We start from the raw sequence: 23,722 nt of genomic DNA on the forward strand, positions 1-23,722 counted from the left end.
GAGGCGGCGTGGGGACCAATGGGCATGTATTTTAGCCTGATCTGGCCAGTGGGAGCGCGCAGAGGAAACGCATCTTGGGGGCGGGGCTAGAGAGTGGGCCAATGATGGCAGGGCGACGGCATCATCAGTGTAGGCTGTGTCGTGGCTGGAAGTTACTGTGCGGCGGCGGCGGCTAAGAAGGCGGCTGTGGTGGCGGCGGCGGCGGCTGAGGAGGCGGCTGAGGCGGCGACGGAGGAAACAGAAGATGGTGAGAGCGGCCGCGAGGCCCGTGCTCCCTTTCCGCTCCACAAAATGGCGCCGCGGGCCCACCCACCTTCAGTAATCCCCGAGGCCCCTCACCTCTCTGCCCGGCCCCCTCAGCTTCGGCCCCGCCCCTCGCTGTGACCTGTGACCTTCGACCCGGGGGACCCTGCTGTGAGCTTCCTGCTTACTCCGCCCCTCCTCCATTTCCGACCCCTAACCCCTTCCTGGCTTCCAGGCCCTGACTAGTCATTCATTTCCGGGTCTCTACTCTCCCGGAAATCGCCTGGGGTGGTGGGGTTGGGGTCCCCTGAAACCCCCAGTTTCAAGTCTCTTCCTGAGCATCCCGGACCTGCATCTGTCCAGTTCAGGAGGGTTTGAGAGGGTTTGGGCGACCGGTATGGGTGTGGGGACGGGGAAGGGGGCTTGACATCCACACTTGCGGGGCTTTGTGACCAAAAGAAGTGCGACATCGCGGACTGACCCAGTGGCCCAGATCCCTGACCCCAACATCGCGGTCTTGAGCTGCCCCTAAGAGGAAGCAACTCCATCACCGAAGACCAGGTTCTGTCCTGTTAAATGGAGGTAACAGTGGTCCAGACCTTACAGACTCATGACAGTTTAGGGATCTGCGATGGTGAAGGACTGTAAATACTCAACCGATGAGCTGGCGACTCAGACCCCTGATATCCTTTTCCAGCCATTTCCTCATCTAGAAATGGGGATAATGTCAACTGGTTGTTGGGAAGTTAAAGACCCTTTTCGTGAGCTAGATCATACTGGGATTTGAGTCTGGTTCATTGGAGTTCTCACCACCTGTAGAATGCCATGGTGGCCCAGCCTCTGAGTAGGGCAGAAGCCCTTCCCCGTTCCTCACTATTTAGCATCCCCAGGGCTCTCAGGGGTGATGGAGTTTGGTTAAAGCAAGTCAGAAAGCCCCTTGGTTCCTTATCCCAGGTTCCCAACTATGGATGTGGTGGGGAATTGGCTAAAGAGACTTCCTATCTGGAAGGAGATGGGAAAATGGGTTCCTGACATGTGGGTCCCCACACCTGGGTGTTATCTCCTTGATTCCTCAGTGCAGCCCATTGTGCACACCCTGTCCATAGAAGGGTTCTGTTGGCTTTGCTTCCAAAACAGTGTCAATCTGTCTGTGGCTCCCCACCATGGCCAGGCACTAACACCTTCCCCCAGATACCTACCCCAACCTCCTCACTGGTTTCCTTGTCTCTATCTTAATCCCCATCCTTCCACCTGCTCCTCCTCTCCCCACTTATAATTTTGGAACCAGAGCGAGCTTTTAAAGATGCAAATAAGATTACACCACTTTCTAGAATATAAAACACTCCATGGTCATCTTTAACTTAGCTGAAACCCCAACTACCCCCTTAACCTCTTAAGTCCCTGCCCCTCTGTGACTTCATATCCAGCCTCTTTGCTTCTCCCTCTGTGAGCTCCAGCCACATGGGCCTTGTTTTAATGTGATCACACTCCAAATCTCTGCTACCCCAGAACCATTATACCTGCTGTTCCTTCTGGAATACTGTTCCTCCTGTGAACAACGCCATCCTGATTTGGGATGCCCTTGCTTCTCCCCTCTCTTAGTACTTTTCTTTTCCTCATCTCACTGTAGTTGGGTCTGTGGTGGGCTACCTGCACAGGACTGGCACAGGGATGTCCCGTGACATCCCTGATAGAGTCAACAGCTTTTGGGCCCCGCTGTTGCTAGGGTTTGTCTAACTGAAATGAGGATTTCTCCTGTATCTGAGCCTTGTTTCATTTGTTTGGCACAAATTTCATTGATGCTGACAATTGCCCTCAAGGGGGCTCCTTGAGATGCTCCTTCCCTGTGTTATTGAGACTAAAACTAACTTGGGAGGGGGGTCCCTCTTGTAATCCCAGTTCACTGTAAGGTGGCAGGGATGGGAGGTCACCAGTCAAGATTGAGTGTGTTTCTCCCCACTCTGCTGCCTCGTCACACAGGGCCCAGTGTTGAATCAGCCTGCTCCTGCCATCTGCCCTCAGAGAGGTGCCAGTCTAGCAGGGAGGTGGATGTGTAAAACAAATGATCTCTTACACATGTGAGCAGAGGCTCCAAAAGTATGGGGAAAGGGAAGGTGCCAGGTGTGAAGAGATTGTTGGGTGTTTCCAGCATAGAAAGTTGAGGGGCATTCCTGGAGGGTGCCATAGCACAGGTCAAGGAGTGTGTGGCTAGAGTGGGGTTGGGGGGTGTTGACGGAACCAGGAACATGGTAGGGTTTGAGCAGAGACCAGATCCCTCCTTACTCTTCAGATCTGAGTACCTGCATCACTGCTTTTGGGTGCCTTATCTGATCCTCAAACCAGCCAGACCTTTCCCCCCTACTGTCCTGGGCCTCACAAAGCCCCTCATGGCACTCTGTCCTCATGACCTCTTTGCATTCACTTTGCAGCTTCTGATCCACACTCATGTTCTCTGCATTCTAGGCCTCCCAGGGCCAAGAGCAGCTCTGTTGTGACTCCCCAGTGCCCTGGTGCCTGGCTTGGGGCCTGTCACAGTGTAAGGGCCTGAGAAGACCTTGTTGGATGGGTAGTCTGCAGTGGAGTTAGGACAGAGGTCCTGGGATGGGGGAGGCAGATTCGAGGGGCTTTGAACTGGGCTTTGAAGTCACCTGAATTTGAAGGTCACCTGAGTAGGAGTAGGAGACACTTTACATTCCAGACTCCCTGGCTGACCTGACCCTCAGTCTTCACAGCTTACAGAAGTGGGGACACCTGCCCCAGAAAGTGATATGGTCCAGTGCTGGATTTAGACATGGGTACTGACCATCAAGGGAAGGGTATAACCTGCAGAGGTTTGGAGCCTTGGGGAAACAGACACTGGTATGTCTTATAATAGAAGGAGCTTGACCTCTCAGATTGGGTGAATGCAGGTTCAAATTGACTTCCTCATTTTCTTTTAGGGCCCAGTGACCTCAGACAAGTGCCATGTGACTTAGTAGCCCTGTGTTGATGATGATTCGGTGACAATAGCTCTGGAAACTTCTGCCTAGGGCGGGGCAAACAGGAACCCTGCACTGGCCATGCCTCTCTTGGCTGTCCCACCCCAGTTCTGACTACAGAGTCACTCTCCTACCTGCTCTCCTGGGAGGTCACTCCCTGCTCCTAGTTCTTGGCCATCCTTCCTTCCTGAGCATCCCAGGACCTTGGGCCTCGGTTTCTTAGCTCTCTTGGGCTTTTATTCCCATGTCTTATTGCTGAGACTTGCCTCCTACCCACAGTCAAGGTCTCCCCTCCAGAGCTTTCTTTGAAGGGTGGGGCTGTGAATTCTGTTGCTGCCTCCCTGGAGTAGCATCCTCCCTCTCCCCTGCATCCAGCCCTCCGCTCCCCTATCCTGTTTGTTGTTACTCTGGTCTGGGGGGGATGCCTAGGGTAGAAGACTTTTCCATCCCTGGTCTCTATCGAAGTGAATAAATGGAAATGAAACCAGGAGATTAATATGTCTGCTGGCACAAAAGACAGTCCTGCTGTTGGGAGACCTAAGTCTGATCTCTGCTTTGCTTTTGCTCTTGACTAAACAAGAGGCCCATTCTCTCTGGACCTCAGTTTTCTTACCTGTTGCCTGATTATGGTGCTGTCGTGAGGGTCCTGCGGAGAAGGTGTGTTTTCCCGAGATTGGCTGTGTTATCTTGTCATGAGTGTACAAATCAGGTAGCCGGCTGTAGGGTGCATTCAACACAACTGGAACAATAAGAACAGAAAAGATGAATCCTGAAGTCACCTGGAGGCCTAGCCTAGACCCAGTGGGCTGCCCAGTTTCTCATTCACCATCTTCCCTGTCTTCTAGGCAGATTTTTTGAAAGGACTGCCCGTCTACAACAAAAGCAATTTTAGTCGATTTCATGCAGACTCTGTGTGTAAAGCCTCGGTGAGTGGGTGTTCTGCGGGTTGGGGAGTAATGGGGGTGGGCTGGTGGTGATGCTCACCTCCCAATTGGGGTATAAAAAGGAACAGGGGCCAGCCCCATGTTGCATGGTGATGGTTTGCTCTGTGTTGTGGGGCGGGTGCCAAGTAAAGGGGTTCAGGTGTGTCCCTAACCTACACCTTCTGGACCCTCCTGCAGAACCGACGTCCCTCAGTCTACCTGCCCACGCGGGAATACCCGTCTGAACAGAGTAAGTGGACTCTCAGCTCCAGCTTGGCTGCTGAGGGGAGGGCCACGGTACGGTGTGGGAGGTAACCCAAGGAGCCCTGGCCCACCCCGTGTCCCTGGGAGCAGCGGGCAGCTGACCACCAGTGTCCTTTTGCTCTCCACATCCAGCCCCACGCCTGCCACTCACCAGCCCTCTGCCCCACACTTCCCATCAGGTCATACATCCCCTGCTGGCACATCACAGGGTCCATGATGAGTGCCATGGACTTTGGTGGGCAGCTGCTGGGAGTAGGCAGCCAGGTGCCAGGGTTCACAGAAAGGCCTGGAGCTTACAGGGCGGAAGGACTCTGAGGTTATTTCCAGTGGTTGAGGTGTTTTATTTTAACTTGAGAAAGATCCCGCCACCCTGTGTCCTGCTGGCTGGGTTGTGTGGTTCCTGTCTTGTGGCTGTGTGGATTTGTGCCCCCAGTTAGCCTGGACCTATTCGGGGGTGTTCCGCCTGTGGCAAGAATTCCTCACAGGATAGAGGATTCTGCCTCTCCTTGGGAAGTGAGGACCTAGTGGAGTGCTGGCTTGTGGCCTAGTAGTGGCTGTGACCTCAGGAATGCAAAAACATGGGCTTCCTGAGGCCTTCTTCTGGGTTAGGGTACAGACTGGAAGTCCCAGAAAGACCACTCAAAGCTTAATCCAGGTCAGGATGCCAGGGAGGGGTGAAAACCTATCCTAAAAGAGGCATCGCAGGCCAGGATGGGGGCAGGGTCTCCTGTAGCCTCTTCCTGTCTTTCCTCTTCAGCGACTTTCTGTCTTTCCTCTTCAGTCATCGTGACAGAAAAGACAAACATCCTTTTGCGTTACCTACATCAGCAATGGGACAAAAAGGTAAGGCATGAAGGGTTCAGTTTCTGGGAATAGAGGGGTTACAGTACCAAGAAGAGGGGCTCTCATTGGGGCAAGGACATAGGTGACTGTGAGAACAGTGTTTTAAGTGGGGCTTTGAGGGCTGAATAGGAGTTCGCCAGATGATCCAGTAGAGGGACGAGCATTCCAGAGGAGAGAATATGTAGCCAGCATGGCCTTAGGGACTGGTAGGCTTTCATGTTATTATCTAGATTATCTGTTTTAATGGCAAAATGTATACATGATAAAAACTCAGGCAGGGCCTCCCTGGTGGCGCAGGCAGTTGAGCGCCACAATGTGAAGCTGTCTGCAGCCTCTGCAGCGTGGGTTCGATCCTGGCCGGCGAGGGAGAAACCCACATGGCGCAGCAGACCTCTCCTGTGTCGCCCGCTGCTGCCCTCAGCAGTGTATTTCGTCAGTCTGCCTGTTCTGTTCCCGGCTCTGTCTCTGGTAAATCTGCTCACCCTCCTGCACATCTGGCCTGTATCCCGGTTCTTGTATAAATAAATAAATCTTTTAAAAATAAATAAATAATAAATAAAAATCTCATTAAAAAAAAAAAAACCAAAAACCCAGGCAATAGAAGTGGCTGTAGTTACTGTAAAATTCATCTTCCCTTTCCCCTCCCAGAGACTACCTTCCTAATATGCACTGTGTTTTCTTTTCCTTTAATGAAATATTTAAAAAAGATTTATTTTTTAATTTATGTATGCATACAAGAACTGGGGTGGAGGCCAAAGGTGGGGGGCGGGGGTGAGATGATTCACTAGAGACTGAGTGGGGTGCAGAACAGGCAGATCTACTGAAATACACTGTTGAGGGGAGCAGTGGGTGAGACAGGAGAGGTCTGCTGTGCCATGTGGGTTAGCTCCCTGGCGGGGATCAGACTCACTGCAGTAGCTGGTGATACCTTGATAGTACTGAGACTAACCCCTGCACCACCGGGGAGGCCCCTCATAAAATTTTTAATGAGCAATTGTGTTGTACAGCAAGGTTAGATTTTTTGCTTCTAACATTGACCGTCGAATGGTTACCTGCCCTGGGTGAGGTTGGAGGGGCCCCATGATAAAGTGATAGCTCAGACAGTGTGAGCTGCCTGGCCTACCCTGTCCCCCTCCCTAGCCCCTCATGCTTTCATTCTTACCAGCAGGGAAAGATCTTCCCAGACCACCCACTTTTCCTTTTTTGTGGCTACCTGTAGGCTTCCCGGCTTGGGAACGCACACTTTGCCCTCTGCTGTGAAACAGACATGTATGGGTCTGTGCCAGGGTGGTGACTCCTTGCACACCAGTGGCCTCAGGGATCTGGACAGGTCTGGGTAGCAGAGGGGCTGCCCAACCAGGGTTCCAAGGCCCCTCTCTCTGACTCTGGCCATCAGAGACTCAGAGCTCTCCCTTTCTTGTTCCCCAGAATGCCGCCAAGAAGAGAGACCAGGAACAAGTGGACCTCGAGGGTGAGAGCTCTGCGCCCCCCCGCAAGGTGGCTCGGACCGATAGCCCAGACATGCACGAGGACACTTAAGACTCACACTCCCCCACAGGCGCCTCTTGTCTTCTGTGCTCCCCTCCCACCGTGTGTGTAAGCGCTCCCTGCCCGCACCCTCCCTTGCCCACACCACTTCCAACCTCATAGGAGCCAAATGTATTTATTTTCCTTGAGTTTTTATTTATGCTGTAAATGTACCAAGTGATGGTTAAAGGGGCCGTCAGACACAGTAGTGTGATATTGGTAGATGCTTTTTAAACATTGTTATTCCCTCCATCCCGTTCCCTCTTCTCCCCACTTCTCCAGACACCAGAGCGGGTCTGTGAGGGTCTAGAGCCAGGCCTGCTGCATCAGGTGACAGTGTGGGGGCCCTTTTCCCGATTCCCACCTGCTCGTCCGGGCTTTTAAGACTTGGCCTTGTCTCTCAAGTTCCACTGGAACCTATTCCGTGCTCAGATCCTGCTCTGAGCGTGTGCAAGGCGAAGTCAGCCCTTCTGGATCTTTCTCCTGTCATTTTATCATGGACTAGTGCGTGCTCCATGTCCACCCCAATAAAAGGGTCTTTCCTACTTGACCTTGCGTCTTTGCTCCGCGTGCCTCAGCCCCAGAGGACGGAGCCCCTGAGAGTCATCCCATCATCACCAAGAGGAGCCAAGAGGGAACCCCATGCACTGGGGCCCTGGGACCAGCTGGATTCTCTCATGGGCCTGCTGTGATTGCTTCACTCAGAGCTGACACCTGTCTGGAGCCGCCCCCTGCTTCACCTGTCAAGGTGTCCCTGAGGATCAGGATGTCCCCAAGAGACAGTCAAGCTGCCCGGGGTGGAACTGTGGTGGACTGCACTCCCGGGATACCTGCCAGCCGCAGTGGAGACAGCCTCAGGCTTAGAGAGCAGGCACATGGATGCCTGGGTGATGTTAGTTCTGCGCGTTCCACGACCATGAGGGCTTCCAGCTGGGGTGGGTTTGGAGCTGAGCTCAGGGCCCTAGAGGGTGTTTGGGTTCTGGGCAGTGGGTTCAGGGCTGTAGGGGAAGATCACTACCTGCCTCGCTGGTCCCAAGTGGGGCCTAGGGGTCAGAGCTGAGTGCCAGGGCTTTGAATGGTGAAGTGTTGGACCATGTAACTAGAGGACACATCAGGCCTTGGAGGGGTGCCCGACACCTCCCAGGTGGAAGGTTCCAGGGCTGGTTGCCTGGCTGTACAGGGGGGCTTTGCCTTCTAGCTCTGGGCAGTTCCTCGCTTGGGCATGGAGTTCCTAGTCCCAGGGCCGATCTGGTTACCTGGGTGGGCAGGTGGTTAGTCTCTTTGTTAGTGACTGAATAGGTGGGACCTCAGCTTTAAAGGCCAGGAGGCAGAGCTGGAGCAGAACAGGCACACCCTGCTCATCTGTATTTCTGTGCCCCAGTTTCGCCTTGGGGCGTTGGACTCCACCTCCTGCCACTGCTATTTGTGGCATTGGTGGGGGTCCCACGGCTGTGCAGGCCCCTCAGCTGACCTCCCCACTTCTGCCTTTGGTGCCCCCACCCCATCTGCTCCCCCAAACACCAAACTCTGCCTTCCCACACCTCTGTGCCTTTGCACAGGCTGCTCTCCTGCCTCCAGTAAACCCTGATGTCTCTTTCACCATCCCCCCCAAAGTGCCCCTTCCTTACAATGGCTCTCCCTGGGCTCTTCCAGCTTTGGGCAGGGCCCTGTTGGACACGTATGAGGTGATGTCTTCCCTGATCACACAGCAGAGCGCCAGGGACTTGGGCCTGACCCACAGTGGGGCACCCTGGCCACTCCCTAATGCCACCCAGGGACCCCTGAAGGTGCCATATCTTCACTACAGTGACCTGGGTACCAGATGCCTTCCAGTTTTCACACTCCAGTCTCTTCCCATTACCCCCTGGTTCTAGATGGCAGCCCTGGCAGTGGGTATGCCAGCAATTGTGGCCAAGAGGACTGAGCCCCACTCCTGCAGGGCTTAGCCTGGCTCGGGCCCAGGCCCAGCTCCCAAACTGCTGAGTCCTTTCAGTACTTTGAGATTTCTTTCTGTCTAGGAGGCTGAAGGCAGGGCCTGAGGCCCTGCAGCTCTTTCCAGGGAGGAGTTCTGAAGTCAGCCCCCAAATTTGGGCCAACTCGGAAGCGGCCAGTCTGGAGTTTTCCATCTGTGGCCTCAAGACCCAGTTCTTAGGAGGAGGCCCCCAAGGGTCACAGAATGGGCGGGGCATCCCCAGTGCCAACCTCATCACCCAGGCCCCCTGATTCCCCTTCCACGGTTCCATCCTCTGGCACTGTTGAAATATACTTTTTATTGCATTTCTGCCGTTTTACAAAAATATGACAAAATAAATTAAAAACAAATAAATAATCGCCTATTCTGTGTTTGTGTATTTTGTTGGGTTTTTGGGTTTCCTTTTGTTTTCCCCATCCTGGTCAAAAGGTAAACGGCAGATGGGGGGCAGCCCCCCCAGGCCCTCGCCCCAGGATAGGGTCACCAATACTGGGGCCCAAGTAGGTTTTCTGGGTGGTGGCTGCCACTCTGTCAGTATTGCATATGAGAGCAGAACAGAGAGTATGGGGATGACAGTTGGAGTGGGTAGGAGGCTAATGCCAGCCAGTAGGCCAGCACACAGCCTGGGGGCTAGGGCTGGGTGAGGGTGTAGGGGGCTCGGAGGTGGGTGGCAGCATTGGGGGTGGGAGGCTGTAGAAGCTGGCGTCCCCTGGCAGGGGCTGAAGGGCAGGCGGGGGCCCAGCCAGGGCACAAGGCGGGCACTCGGCAGCATCGGTGGGGGCTTGGCGGGGGGCAGCGCCCTCGCCCCCACAGCCCCATGGCCCATCCCACTGCCAGCAGCCAGCGGGCGGCGTCGGGGGCCTGGGCAGCAGCGTTGGTGATGGCGGTGGCGCGGGGCTCCGGCTACGGCGGGTGCAGAGGGTGGGGGCGCCCACTGGGGCCAGTGCTGTCCCTGCGGAGGCGAGAGGGGCCGTTCCGGGGGGATGCCGTCCCCGCTGCCGGACCCACTCAGGACCCTGCCCCCGCGCACCCTCCTGGAGTTCCAGGCACATCAAGGGCCTTATTGCTTCTGATCAGTGATGGGTGGGCATTTCAGGTGCATCCCCTGCCTGGGCCCCTGCCCATCACAGGGAGGACACCAAGGAAGTCCCTCTAACTTCCAACCTGCGTCCCTGGTGCCGCAGCTGCTACCTCTAGGGCTCCCTAGGGATGGGCAGCTTGCCCAGGGCAGGGTAGGAGGGCCGGAGTGAGGCCCCTGCTCAGCACAAATGTGGGCCCAGCATCCAAACTCCCTGGTTGAGCAGCCCTAGTCCCTACTCCAGGGAAGCTCTCCTGGAACAGCTGGGCTGCAGGGTAGGGACTTGCATAGAGGCCTGGGGGGAGTTCAGTCCCCCCAGAGTGAGCTGGGTGTGGGGTCTTATGGGGACAGGAGAGGCTGGGCCAGGTGGCAAGGTGGCCTCCCTTATCTCTCCTGGCACCAGAGCATGGCAGGGACACCCTGGGTGGAATACTAGGACAGGGGGCTTTGGCATCCCTCCCTGGGGGTAAGGAGGGTCAGGCACAAGGCTCCAGGCTCTCAAGGGTCCTGGAGACACTGAGTAGACTTTGACCCACAGGCTCCAAGTACCATGCACCCAGGTCCCCAACCAGTACCAAGACCAGACCTTTACTGGTCTTTATCCCATCAGCACCTCTCCCCAGACCTGGCCACCCCACCCCTATCCCCAAAGCCCAGCCCAGAGTCCCCACCCCCGAGTTAAAGCTTATGACCTGAGCCTTCCTCTTCAGGCCGGGGGGCATCTGGCTCCTCAGCTGCCGCCTCGTCTGCCGGCCCACTCCGCTGAACCCGGCTGCTGCCACCGCCAGGGGTCCCGTCCGGCCGGGCCTGCCCTCCCGCCCCGTTGGACCCGGCCTCAGCTCTGGCCCCACCAAAGGGGAAGAGCTTGCCAGCGTGGAAGGCCTTGGGTGGCGAGTGGCTGCGCTCAGGGTCCCGCCTGGTCTCAGGTGACTTGAGGAACTTGAAGCTGAGGAAGGCTGGCAGGCGAGTGTCGCTGCCCGTGGGCGACTGGGCAGGTGGCGGCCGTGTGGTGGGGCCGGTCCCCACATTAGCTAGCGAGGAAGCAGTCCCTGATGACAGGAACTTGCCCTGCAGTGGGATCATCTGCTTCAGCTTCATGACGTTGTTGGGTGCCAGCAGGGACCCTGGGCGCTTGGGCCTCTCTGACCCATGGCCACCTGCCCCACTGCCCTTGGCCTTGGCTGAGGCCTTCTCAGGGGCAGCAGGGTCCAGCCCAGAGCCCTCAGCTCTGGACTCTTCCCGGCCACTGGTATCCCGTTCCCGCCGGGCATGATGCTCAGCATGCCGCTGGCGCTCCTCCTCCTCCCGCCGGCGCCGCTGCTGCTGCTGGAAGCGGTGCTGGGCCTGGCGCTCATGTCTCTGTAGGCAGAGTAAAGCCATTAACAGGACTGGGAGAAAGGCTGTGAGCCGGTACCCTCTTTGGAAGTGGGGCAAGTTCCAAACCCTTATTGGGTGCCAACTGTATCCCTGGATCCACACTGGGGCTCTCTGTAGAAGTGGGGAGAGATCTAAACACTTATTGGGCACCAACTGCATCCTTGGACCCATGCCGGTACTTTCTGAGAATTGAGAGAAAGAATGTTTACTTGCCACCATTTCTGTCCCTGGCTGCATGCCAGGTACTCTCAGGAATTGGAAGAATGGAAACAAATATTGGGCCTCCATAGATCCCCTGGTTTCTGGAGAATCAGCAAGAGAACCACGATGGGTGCAGACCAGAGTCCACATTGGCCATTCCAGAAGCTAGTAGCCACACATGCCTTGTCAATGTCCACTGACATAATTAAAATCAAACAAAACTTCCATTTCCCAGTTGCCTCTGCCCTATTTCAAGTACTTACTCGCCATGGAGCGAGAGGGTGAATGGGCAGCAAGATCATCATGGAGAGCTCCTCGGCCAGCTCTGCAGTTCTCTGAGGAAGGTGGCAGGCTGGGCTTCTAGGAAGCCTCAGCTGTGTTTCTGGTCCTTAACAGGATGTTCCTGGTTGAGCTAGCCGATGGCTTAATATCATCAGTGCCAGCCTGGTGCTGAGTGCCACTGGGATTCAAGAAGGGCCCAGGCCTGCTCTGATGCTAATTATCACCCTGGGCTCGGCACATCTGCCCTCCTGCTATGGACTCAGCCATTGAGATGTGCTCCATCTTTGCCACCAGCCAGATGTGCAGGAACCCTGTGGAGTGGGGTAAACTGACACTGGGAAAATACCTTGAAGGCCTCCCGGCGTTGGTACTCAAGCTTGGCCATCTCCTCGGCTACCCAGCCCGGGATGTCAGGAATGGCCACATGGATGAGATACTTGAGGAGCAGAGCGAAGTGCTGAAGGGACAGAGAGGAGGCTGCAGGCTCAGGGGTGCCTGCCAGTATGTCCACCCCATAGGTTCCTCACCCACTGCTCGTCCCACCTCCAGCACCACCACAGACACGATGGCTGCCTCCGGGCTGAGCCAGGGGAAGAGGCGCTGCAGTTGTCCACACTGGCCGATTAGGTAGCAGTTGACCACGATAGCCAGGACACCCATGGCCTCCATCACTTTCTGCAGGGGGATACAGGGAGCTCAGGCCAGGCGGGCCACCCTCCCCTAGGGCCCTGTTATTCCCAGGTGTACCCCCTCTCCTTCTGAAGCCCAGGCACTCTCCCCACCTGCCACTGGCCGATGCTCTCCACCCGCTGCCCGAAAGGCCGCTGCAGCCCTGTGCAGAGCTTAAGAGCATCACTGCGGATCTCAATGAGATTGTTGACCAGAGCACACAGTGCAGCCAATGGGAAGGCGGAGGAGAAGAGCACGACGTAGCCAAACTGAACAAACATCTCCTGGTAGTCCTGGAACGTGTCCTGCAGAGAGAATCTGGGTACAGCCTCTGGCCACCCTCAGACGGCAAAGCCTCCTGCCTTAGGTCACCTTCTTCTACCAAGTCCAGCTCCCTCAGAATATCCCATTTAGGTCCTTCCAGTAGGTTTCCTACCACATCAAAGGCCCTGTTACCTACCCCCACCACCTCCTTCCACCCTGGGACAGCGTGCCACCTCCTTGGAGGGCCCTGCCACTGCTCTCAAGGCACCTCCTCACCTCATACTTCTTCATGCAGCTCTCCAGCTCGGCCTGGGTGAGCTGGGGCGAATGGTCCTCCTCTGGCGGGTCGATCCAAGATGCCCGATTCTGTCGCCGCTGTCTCCGAGCAGAGTCCCCTGAGCCTGGCTCTGGCTCTGGGCCCCCATCCGGCGCCTGGTCTCGGCCCTCACCCCCCGCTCGGCGGAGCAGGACAGCTGGCGGCTCTGGCTCAGGGCTGCCAGGAGCCCCCTCGGCCTCATCGTCCTCCTCCTCAGCCAGTGTGAACACTCCTGGCTCCAACCCCTTTTCCACCATGGTGGGGCTCCCCTCCTCCAGGAGCGCCTCAGGGCTTGGGCCAGGCCGCTGCCGCCTGGCTCCCCGCTCGGCAAAGCTGACCTTCTTCAGACGGAGCCCGCAGTCCAAGAGGCCACCCTCCTCGCCTTCCTCGTCCTCCTCGTCCTCCTCCTCCTCTTCCTCCTCCTCCTCCTCGCCCCCCCTGGGCCCGTCCCCCACCTCTCCACCTTCGCCCACTGGCTGTCGCTCCACCACGGCCTCCTCTTCCTCCTCAGGAGCCCCACAGCCCCCGCTGAGACACCTGCGGCCTCCCCCACCACTGCTGTTGCATCCCTCTTCTGCCTGGGGCTCGAGGCGGTGGGGTGCAGGGCGCCGGAGGCTCAGCAGGCTGAGCAGGGCTTGGGCCAGCTCCCAGGCAGCCTGCAGGCCAAACTCGCCACGGCCCAGGCGCCGGTACAGGTGCGGCTGCAGGACCTCGCGCACGTTCTGGAGGAACTGGCGAGTGATGAGCAGTGTGGCCAGCATCTGGGGGCAGGAAGGGGTGAGAAAGCCTGCGTGGGGGTGGGCGGGGCCTTGGGCACTGAGACAGCCTGCTGGTTTGGGGCCCCTTCTGCAGCATGATTCCACACACATGCCTTGAACCCTATTCCTGAATCCACCCCTTTGGATATGGAGGCCCCAGTGTTCAGCCTCTGCCACAGTTCACTTGCCACCAACCATAGCCTTGCAGGCCATAGCACTCCCAGCCAACCAAATTGCATCTCCTCCCAGATTTAAGCACCTCCCAGGAGCTCAGCAGGTGCCCCCTGCCAGCAGCGCCCCGTCCCCTCTGAGCATGCACCCCTGGTTCTGCATGAGACCCCAGCACAGCACACTGCCCACACTGGCAAGGCCCTGTGGGCTTGCCACCTGCCCATACTTTGGCCCAGGCCACGAGCAGAAGGCCCCGGAGGGACAGGATGAGCAGGCGGAACTGCAGGGCCACGAGCGGGACCAGCACCGCTCGAAGCTGCCGCTCGAGGCTCTGGGACAGGGACAGGACGAGCAGGAGCTGTGGAGGGACCGACGGACAGATGGACAGACAGATGGGGGGGGCAACAGGCAGAGAGGACGCACAGACAGACAGACAGAAAGGAGAGAAGGATGGAGGAGGGGGGGGAAGGGCTGGAGAGCCCATGGACCCCTGGTGCTGGGGCTGGCCCCCCACTGGCCACCACTGGAGGGCACTACCTTGGGCCACAGTCTCACCTCTTTCAGACGCTCCATATCCTTGAGGTAGAAGCCAATATAGAAGAGGCTCAAGTACGAGTTGACAAACTGGAACTGTGGGAAGCAGACAGGCAGGTTGTCACCCTGCCACCGCTGTGCCCAGAGCTGTGCCTCATGCAGAATCAAGGTTTCCCTGGCATATACCCCTGCCCACCAGCTGGCCACCACACTCACCAGGACAACCTTGATGATGAGGTGCTTCTCATAGGCGCTCTCCAGCCGGTAATTCTCTGGGGGCCGAGGGGGCAAGTGAGGGGTGAGGCCCAGGTCCCACTTGAGCAGTGGGACCTTCTGCTCAGGCAGGGACTGCCCCCACAGGACATACCCATGTCATTGAGCCAGATGGCAAGCTTCTTGTAGCCCTCAGCACTTATGCTGACCAGCAGCGCCAGCACAACCTTGGGAAGGAATCGGATGAGACGCGGCAGCCCCTTCACACTCAGCACCAGCTCCTGCAGGAGCAGGGAGTCAAGGTCACCCCAGCAGCTGGGCATAGGTTGGGCTATGCTATGTGAGGGGTCACCAGGTTGGGGCCAAAGCCAGGGCTGGGGTCTGGAATTCACCTGCAGTTGGAAGCAGCCGAGCATGAGCAGGAAGACACAGGCCAGGCAGCTGAGGCACAAGGGAAGGCTCACAAGAAGCTGGAAGAGCAGCCGCTTCCAAGGCGGGTAGTAGAACTCCTCAGCCCGGGTCACGGGGCTGATTCGTCGAATGCCCTAGCAAGGGGCAAGGGGAAGGTCCAGTATAAGACCAGGGGGTCTTCTGCCCCATATACCATTCCCTTCCTTACAAACTCAATTTCCCTCCATCATGCTTTTGTTCTCATGGTGACCCCGCTGAAAGCATACTTCCCTCAAATCTGATTTCCTACTCCTTCTCCTCTGAGCATGCAGCCCCTCCCTGACCCCCACCCAAAGTGCTCTCTCTCCTTTACCCCATTCTTGGAGTCTTTGGATTCAGACCCCCTGCAAAAACTGACCCTGAACTGGGGTCGTGGCTCCTCCACGGCTTCCCCAGGTGAGTCCAGAGTCCCCCACTTGTAGGCTAGCTCTGCTCCCCTCCGTTTCCACTCCTCCAGGAACAGTGTTGACCAGACCACGTTGAAGAGAGCAAAGACCACACAGGATACATCCCGGCTTGTCTAGAGTGGTGGAGGGGGGCTGAGGTGTTGAATGGCTGTCCCAGGGATTAGGGTATCTAGGGTGCCCTAGCCCCAGCCCAGCCCACACCCTGTACCTGATCAGCCTCCGTGAATGTGTACAGGACAGAGCCAAAGACAGCTGGGTATACCATGGCTGAAGTGTAGAAACCCAGCCAGGCAAAGTACATGGCAATCTTGACACCGAAGTAATCACAGATCTCATCTTCAGGGGGAAGAGGGAGTGCTGGTCAGACCTGCCCACCTTCTGGATCCCCGCCCATCCCCAGGTCCAGGCCGTACCCAGGGGCTGGTTTTCACACACGGCCTGCACCCATGACTTCATGAGGCGGTTCAGGATACGCTGTTCATGGACTGGGAACACCTGCTGGATGATCCCACGGGCTGCCAGCTCAGGGACTGTTAGGGGACAAGAATGGGGGATTCCTGCTTCTCTGCCTGCTCCTGGTCTACCTACCCCATCACTCCCTTAGCCCCTCCCCACCTTGGGCTTTTTGCCTGCTCTTACACCAGCAGAGGCTCTTCCCAGAGGAGTTCTGGGTGGATGGTACATCTGGTTCTCCTTCAGAATTTGGGAGGGGTAGGGGCAGGTAGGAGGGCACGAAGGAATCCTGGGAGGGTGGGTCCCAATGGGGAGCCATGCTTTGAAGTAAAGCCATTTGGGCCTCAAGTCATTGCTCTCAACATCTAAGGAATGATGCAAAGCTGGTGCCAGGAGGTGACTTGCAGGGACTGGTTTCCTGGAGGGGAAACTGAGACCCAGGGCCACACCATCAAGGCTACCGGGGCGCTGTCCATGGTCCTGCCCTGGCATTCTCACGGACTCCAGGGAGCAAGTCCCACCCCTCCCTTAAGACTCTGCCCCTTCAACCCATTGATTGGTCTGGCTCCAGGCCCCGCCTTTCTCCCGTGATAGATAGTTCTCCAGGAGCCCCATCTGACACTCACTGATTGGCTGGTCCTCCAGGAAGCGCACATTGTGCAGCGCCTCGCCCTGCTTGGCTCTCAGGTTCTGTAGCCAGAAGCGAATGATGCTCTGGCGTTCCTGCAGGGGACAGGGTGTGAGCACAGGGAGCAGCCACCCACGGGTTAGGGATGTGCGCTGGGGGCCAGCTGGTGCACCTGGGATGTGAAGAAGCGCAGCTCACTTTCCACGTTTTCGTAGATGAAGTCCTCCTCACAGGAGAAGCCGCGGGTGCCACCACCAAACTCGGCCTTCACTGCTTTGCGTAGACCCAATTCATCGGCCCCTCGGAGTAGGCTGCTGGGAAGACAGGGGTAGTGGGATCATGGGAGGAACACTGGCTACCTGGTGACCACCTGGGACAAACAGGGTAGCTGGACCTCACAAGTTGGTGTTTAGAAGGGCGGGGAGCCAGATGGCAAGGTCAGCAAGAGGCCAAGGACTCGCCTCTCATACGTGGCGGTGACGAAGAAGGCGTAGGCACGCGTGTGGCGGTGGTGGCGGACTTGCACGATGAGCTCAGGGATGCCCACACGGATGTGGTTCAGCAGCCATAGCAGAGTGTGGTCATCAGTGGTGTCTGCCAAGGGGCACAGGTACCCATGGCTCTTTGCCACAAGGGGTCTGAGGCTTCTTACAGACTCCCACTCAGGGGGACGAAGCTCAGGGGAGCCCTGTCTGGGCACTGAATGGGGGGACACAGATACCTGGGAAGGTCATAAGCACATCACAGTTCTCTGTGGGCACCGTCTTCATCCATGCCTTGTGGGACACCAGGTAGCGACCTGCCTGCAGGAGCCTCTTCCCAAAAAGCTTATCTGGGGGGCAGGCAGGGCAAACTTGGGTCAGGCCACTCCTGCACCACCTCCAGTCTTGATCACTCCAGTCCTGTCCCTTTTCTATTCGCCAGGGTTCCTTGGCACTCAGTATGGCATTCAAGACCCCATGAACTCTGGCCTTGGGTTCTTTACTTCCCTCCACGTCCTTGCACCAGTCAGGCCCTCCTCTAGGAATGCCCTTCCCCCAGGTCCTCACATACAAATCTTACTCATCTTGAGGCCCAACTCCGCCTCCAAACCACAATCGATGGGGCACTCACTAGCAGCACGGAGCGCTTCACCACATTATGTCAGCTACCTCACAGCTGGGTGCGGTTCTTACCCCCATTTCACAGGTGGAGAAACTGAGGCTCAGAGCGTTTAAGTCAGGCGCCCAAGGTCACACAGCTGACCTGGGATTCGAACCCAAGACAGGGTGATTCTGTATATTCCGCGGAGGATCTCTCAAGCGCATCCCTGCCCAGCTGCGATTAGGTAGCCCGAGGGGAGGGGGGTGACCTGGCTCAGCCCCTCGGTGGGGGGGGCTCCCGGAGGGGTGTGTCCACATCTCTGCTCCGGGACCCCTGCCCGCCGCACCGTCTTAGCTGCTCCCGCCGACCGCGGCTGCAGTGCTGGGAGTAGCTGGTTCGTCTACTGGACTCCAGGCCGGGAAAGCTGACCCCAATCCCCTACCCGTCCAGCCTCCGCGCGCACTCAAGGCACCTGCAACCCTACCGGATCCAGCAGCCGCACACATACCCAAAACTCCAGACGCCGAGGCTGCAGGCTCGCCCTCCGGCGGGGGCCGCTTGCCGCGTTCGCCCTCCAGGGATGTGCCCCCAGCGCCGGAGGCGGTTTCGGCCATAGCGAGGACAGGGCAGATCAGGTCAGGGGCTACGGGCGACCCGGGAGGTGGCGGGCCGCGGGTTCATGCAGCCGGTGCGGCGGCTGAGCGCGCCGGAGGAGGAGACAAAGGCCGCGCCCGCCCGCGCCGGCCGCCGTCCCCGCGTGCCAGAGCGCTGCTTCTCGTCCCCGCCCGCGCCGAACCTCGACTCTCCTTGGCTCCGCGCACGTCACTCGAGTTCTCCACTCCGCCCAAGTTGTTTTCTGGGTTTCGTTCTCGCCCGCCCACCTCACTCTGTGGTGCTCGTCCCTGCCCGCACCTAAATTGCAGTTTCCACCTTGCTCTTGCTGTATTCTGGGTCTCGTCCCCGCCTGCGAGACTTCGTTTCTCCATCTGCAAAGGCGCGGTTTGGAATAAGATGGGCGGAATTAACTAAGGCCCGAGATGGGAGAGGGTGCGCCTGGTCAGAGTAGATTCCTAGGAGCAGTAAAGTCAACCACCATTGTGGAGAAGAGAATAAATAATTATAGCCAAGTCCTGCACAGCACGCGTAGTTCAATTGCATAGGACGCCCACCCATTTTTCATCTAGTTAACCCCTGCTCCTTCCGACGTAAACTCCTCAGAGTTGTCATGTTTAAGTCTTTCTAGCTAAATGTGAACTTCAAATAAATTAATAAGTAGTGTGTCCCAAATATCACATAGGACATAATTATACGTAAACTTTATTCTTGGTATTTTGTCTGGCACCCGGATCCCAGATCATCCGGAGTAGCCTCCTCCGCGAGACTGGGGTCAGATCGGGTTCTCATAAGGCAAACACTAGACGCTAGTGTATACCTGTGATAGATGGGACAGCTCGACGTCAGCGAATGTCATCGTTCCTCTTTTACAGATGAAAAAGTTGAGAGGGCAGGCCCGGGAGGATGGGGACGGGGGTGGGGTGGGGTGAGGGGTGGAGGATTAGAACTCTAATCAGTCCCACCAATTCTTCCCAAAGTGCAGGTGCGTCGCCCGCCCGCTCTATCCAAGAACCAGAAAATTGGCCGTGCGAAACTGGGAGAACCCGCCCCGTTGGCGCCGGGAATTCCATCATCAGCGCTTTTATTCTGCGATCCTGCGCTGTCCTAGGTTAACCTGAAAGTAATCTCCGCGACTCCCCTTTCTGCCTCTTCGGGAGCCGGAGACAGACCAGACACAATTCTGCCGGAGCAGACCTGGGCCAGAGAGGAGAGAGGGTTGTGTTGGGGGGATTTCAGAAAGGCGTCCTCGCGGAGGAGACCTTGGAGATGGAGGCCCCTTAAGGATGAGTCTGTTAAATGAGGAGGGGCATCCGAGGCTGAGGGAACGGCCGAGGGAAAGGCGGGGATGGGCTACCAGCTGGAGTGGTCCTAGAAAACAAATAGGAATAGTAATCTCCCCAGAAGTTTGGCCGTTTTCCCAAGGCCGGTGGCGCGTGGGCTCTCCGGCACGCACCCCTCCCTGCCACTAAGGTGCTCTGGCTTCGCCCAAAGCTACGGAGTGGCTAGATGGAATAAGCTCAAACGCTCTTTCCGCGGTCATTCCGACGGTCAGACCCGCTCTCCCCTCCCACCCCTCATTTCCGGGGTCTCGGGGAGCCGCAGCTTTAGAATCCCACGACCCCGATCGGATGTTGCCGGGGGAATGTCATATCACTGCACCCAGAGGGCGTCCTCAGAATCAGCCAATACAAACGAAGATCTTCAGTGGGTGGGCGGGACGTTTTCTAAAGGGCCCAATGGTAGCCAAGACTCGTTAAGTACTTCGCCAGTCACTCCGCCGAGTGGGCGGGGCCTCGTGCCAGGACTTGAAGCCTCCCAGGAAGGAAGGGCGGGCGGGCGGGCGGTCGCGCGGCGGGCTGTGAATCCATGTGGCGGGGCCTGTGGACCCTGGCAACCCTGACGGCTCGCGGGCCTCGCAGGTGGGACACCCGGGGGAAAAGGGTGTGACAAACTGAGTCGCTGCTTGGGGCCCAAACCTCCCTGGGATCTGGGGTCCTAGTTCCCTGCGGCGGTGCCGTCTGTCACGTTCTTCCAAGTCCTGTCTGTCCATCCCTCGGCCGCAGAACCCCCTCTGGATCGCCCGCTCTCTGAGACCTTAATGAGGTCATCTTGAGGCCTCCGGTCGGTGCGTCCCTCCCAGCCAGAGAGCCTCCACTTTGAGCACCTCCCTGTTATCGAGCCCTAGATCTACTTGCCACTCTGTGTAGAGCCTCCCAGGGGCACTGACTCTCCTTCCTGTCCAGTCTCGGGCCGTTCACGCGCCACGGCAGCGGCGCCCCGGCCCCGGGTTCCGGAGCCACCATATTCGCGCTGAGCTCGGGCCAAGGCCGCTGCGGCATCGCTGTGATTCGGACTAGCGGCCCCGCCAGCCGCCACGCCCTCCGGAGCCTCACTGCGCCCCAGGACTTGCCCCGGGCTCGCTACGCCAGCCTGCGCCTGCTCTGCGACCCCCGCTCGGGGGAACCGCTGGACCGCGCTCTGGTGCTCTGGTTCCCAGGTGAGGAACTCCAGATCCTGAACCTCCTGTAGCTCCCATGACCCAGTTTACCCTCTTCATGCTGTGCCCTCCTTCTGACTCTTGTCGCCTCGCCACATTAGGTCCCCAGAGTTTCACGGGTGAGGACTGCGTGGAGTTCCACGTGCATGGAGGCCCGGCCGTGGTGAGCGGCGTCCTGCAGGCCCTGGGTGAGTGCAGCCTTGGGTTGGAGGTCTGACTCTGCCAGTGGGTGTGGGTATAGACCTGGAGGCTCAGGATTCAGGACCTTCCCGCAGGCAGTGTGCCAGGACTTCGGCCAGCAGAGGCGGGAGAGTTCACCAGGCGGGCGTTTGCTCACGGGAAGCTGAGCCTGACTGAAGTGGAAGGCTTGGCCGATCTGATCCATGCCGAAACGGAGGCACAGCGGCGTCAGGCCCTAAGGCAGCTGGATGGGGAGCTGAGCCACCTCTGTCATGGCTGGGCAGAAACCCTCACTAAGGTGAATCCCCCATTCACCCATCCTCTGCACTAGATCCCTGCCTGTCCTGCTCTGAAGTGAGAGTTTCTTGTCTGTAAGCCTCCAACCTGGCCCCTTAGTGGGGCTGAGCCCGGGTACATGGGGCGCCAGGGAGTGGGTTCCTAGGTGATGACTCTACCTACCCTCTGCTCCAGGCTCTGGCTCACGTGGAGGCCTATATTGACTTTGGTGAGGATGACAACCTGGAGGAAGGAGTTTTGGAGCGAGGTGGGTCTCCCTGGAGATGGGGGTATGAGTACACTTGCCATTTCCACTACCTGAAGCCCCCACTTTCCTTCCCCTCTGCTTTCCTGTACCCACAGCTGACAGCCAAGTACAGGAGCTGGAGTTGGCACTGGGCGCGCATCTTCGAGATGCCAGGCGTGGGCAGAGGCTCCGCTCAGGGGCACATGTTGTGGTCACGGGACCCCCCAATGCTGGCAAGAGCAGCCTGGTGAACCTGCTCAGTGAGTAGGAGGGAGACTGGTGATGGGGCCAGGAACTGAGGAACTGAGCTGTTTCAAAATGGGAAAGGGGCCAGTAGGGCAAAAGCTCAGTTCAGCCACGAGGGGTGGTGCTTTGTGGAGGGTCCTTCACCTCCACCTGGTCCCTCATGCTTACTTCCCTAGGCCGGAAGCCCGTGTCTATTGTTTCTCCGGAACCAGGGACCACCCGCGATGTGCTGGAGACCGCTGTAGACCTGGCTGGGTTCCCGGCGCTACTGAGTGACACAGCAGGGTTGAGGGAGGGCGTGGGTCCAGTGGAGCGAGAGGGCGTGCGGCGAGCCCGAGAGAGGTGGGTTGCCTGGGAGGTAAGTAGAGGGAGGAGACGACTCTATCCTCTCATGTTTCTTCCTGTTGCATTTACTTTTCATTCTTCCTGAATCAGAAAAAGCTACTAAGCTCCCTTAATCTTGGGGACTTGGTAATTTGGGGGAGGGGCAGCCCTTTGAGTTGGACCTCTGTCCCTGGCCAGCTCTCTCCTACTGAACCCCCAGCATTCTGCTCCTCCCCTTAATGCACAGCTCTTTCCCACATGTTTGGCCCTGCCCATTATTCTTTACCAGCCCCCTCACCCTCCTGCTGTGTCCCAGGTGCTTTATTCCACCCTGTGTCCTTAATTACTCAACTCTGGGGGTCACTGCTCAGTTGATTCTCCTTATTCCCCCAGGCTGGAACAGGCTGACCTCATTCTGGCCGTGCTGGACGCCTCTGATCTGGCCTCTCCATCCAGCTGCAGCTTCCTGGACACGATTGTCACCACCACCCGAGCCCAGAGCTCCAGTGGGAGTAAACAGCGGCTCCTATTGGTGTTGAACAAATCAGACCTGCTCCCCAAGGGGGGCCCAGGCCCCAGTCCTGAGCTGGCCCCCTATCTGCTGCTCTCCTGCCTGACCGGGGAGGGTCTGGATGGCCTCTTGGAAGCACTGCGAAAGGAGCTAGCTGCAGTGTGAGCCCCTTCACTCTTTCTATAGCCTCATTTTATCCAAATTCAAGTGGGCATAAGCCAATGACTTTGGACACAAACCTGTCTGGCAGGCTCAGTTTCTGTATCTGCAGAATGGGAATGGATACCAGTGTTGCTTTTGAAGGTAGAGACACCATGTGCTTTTTCCCTTCCAGGTGTGGTGACCCGTCTGCAGGCCCACCACTGCTGACACGCACCAGGCACCAGCATCACCTGCAGAGATGCCTGGATGCCCTCGGTCAATACAAGAAGGCCAAAGACCTAGCCCTGGCAGCTGAGGCACTTCGGGTTGCCCGGGGCCACCTGGCTTACCTCACAGGGGGTGGAGGCACAGAAGAGATCCTGGATGTCATCTTCCGGGACTTCTGTGTGGGCAAGTAAGGGAACTGCCAATCTCAGACACAGGCTGGGTGGACACCTGGAAGCTTTGAGGAATCTGGGATCAGCTTAGGCCAAGCGGGATCGGGATTTTCTATCCCTTGGGGAGGATCTTGTCACCAGAGTAACTGCCTTCATGGGTAGTAAGCTCCCAGTTGCTGGCAATTATCAGGTTGTGACTGGCTAGATCTCTCTGGGGATTTCTGGGTATTCAAGCCCTGGAGAGGGGCTGAGTGGAGGTCTCTTTGGGCCCCCAAAGCTGGAGGATCAGGAGTAGAGAGTTGGGATGAAGGAAGGAAGATCTCAGGAGTACTTGTTTTGTAGTTTTTAATTTATTATTCAAATACCAAAGGCATGTAAAAAACTCAGTTGATCCAGAAATGTGGAAATCTCCCCTCTCCCCAGCTCAGCTTGTGTCCCTCCAGAACTTTCTCTGTGCGCTTACATTTGCATTCTTATAGATGCACCAATCAAATACATTTTACATTTTGTACATAAATTGTGTGTATATTGCGCTGCAAGTTTTCATTCCCTTTTTAGTATTAATCTTAGAACTTTGCCTCTCGTACCTTAAAAGTAACTCATGAAATCCTGGGCCCAACTTCCTCTGCAAGTTCATTCACTCCATTCATTCA

At 57.4% G+C, this 23,722-nt stretch overlaps 2 protein-coding genes across 4 annotated transcripts; one reads left to right on the forward strand and one right to left on the reverse strand.

Moving 5' to 3' along the window:
* Positions 1-9,343: 9,343 nt before the first annotated feature.
* On the reverse strand, positions 9,344-18,248 carry ANO8 (anoctamin 8; the record flags this gene model as incomplete). Of its 2 annotated transcripts, none has more annotated exons than XM_084248735.1 (18): positions 9,344-9,684; positions 10,521-11,187; positions 12,035-12,145; positions 12,232-12,363; positions 12,471-12,662; positions 12,898-13,698; positions 14,422-14,496; positions 14,617-14,672; positions 14,768-14,894; positions 15,006-15,158; positions 15,422-15,583; positions 15,679-15,806; positions 15,884-16,000; positions 16,550-16,646; positions 16,724-16,862; positions 17,013-17,145; positions 17,273-17,383; positions 18,143-18,248. In XM_084248735.1, 18 exons carry the CDS (start codon positions 18,246-18,248, stop codon positions 9,344-9,346), a joined length of 3,648 nt encoding a protein of 1,215 aa, XP_084104861.1. The 2 variants fall into 2 exon arrangements, with proteins under 2 accessions (XP_084104861.1, XP_084104860.1); XM_084248734.1 differs by having other exon boundaries at positions 9,344-9,702.
* A 1,867-nt stretch (positions 18,249-20,115) lies between these two features.
* GTPBP3 (GTP binding protein 3, mitochondrial) lies at positions 20,116-23,090 on the forward strand (the record flags this gene model as incomplete). 2 transcript variants are annotated; one of them, XM_084249090.1, is made up of 9 exons in its annotated part: positions 20,116-20,168; positions 20,493-20,746; positions 20,848-20,938; positions 21,026-21,224; positions 21,398-21,470; positions 21,566-21,709; positions 21,872-22,037; positions 22,413-22,691; positions 22,865-23,090. In XM_084249090.1, 9 exons carry the CDS (start codon positions 20,116-20,118, stop codon positions 23,088-23,090), a joined length of 1,485 nt encoding a protein of 494 aa, XP_084105216.1. The 2 variants fall into 2 exon arrangements, with proteins under 2 accessions (XP_084105216.1, XP_084105217.1); XM_084249091.1 differs by having other exon boundaries at positions 22,476-22,691.
* Positions 23,091-23,722: the final 632 nt, after the last annotated feature.

Source organism: Talpa europaea (genome assembly GCF_964194135.1).
Source record: "Talpa europaea genome assembly, chromosome: 12".
NCBI lineage: Eukaryota > Metazoa > Chordata > Mammalia > Eulipotyphla > Talpidae > Talpa > Talpa europaea.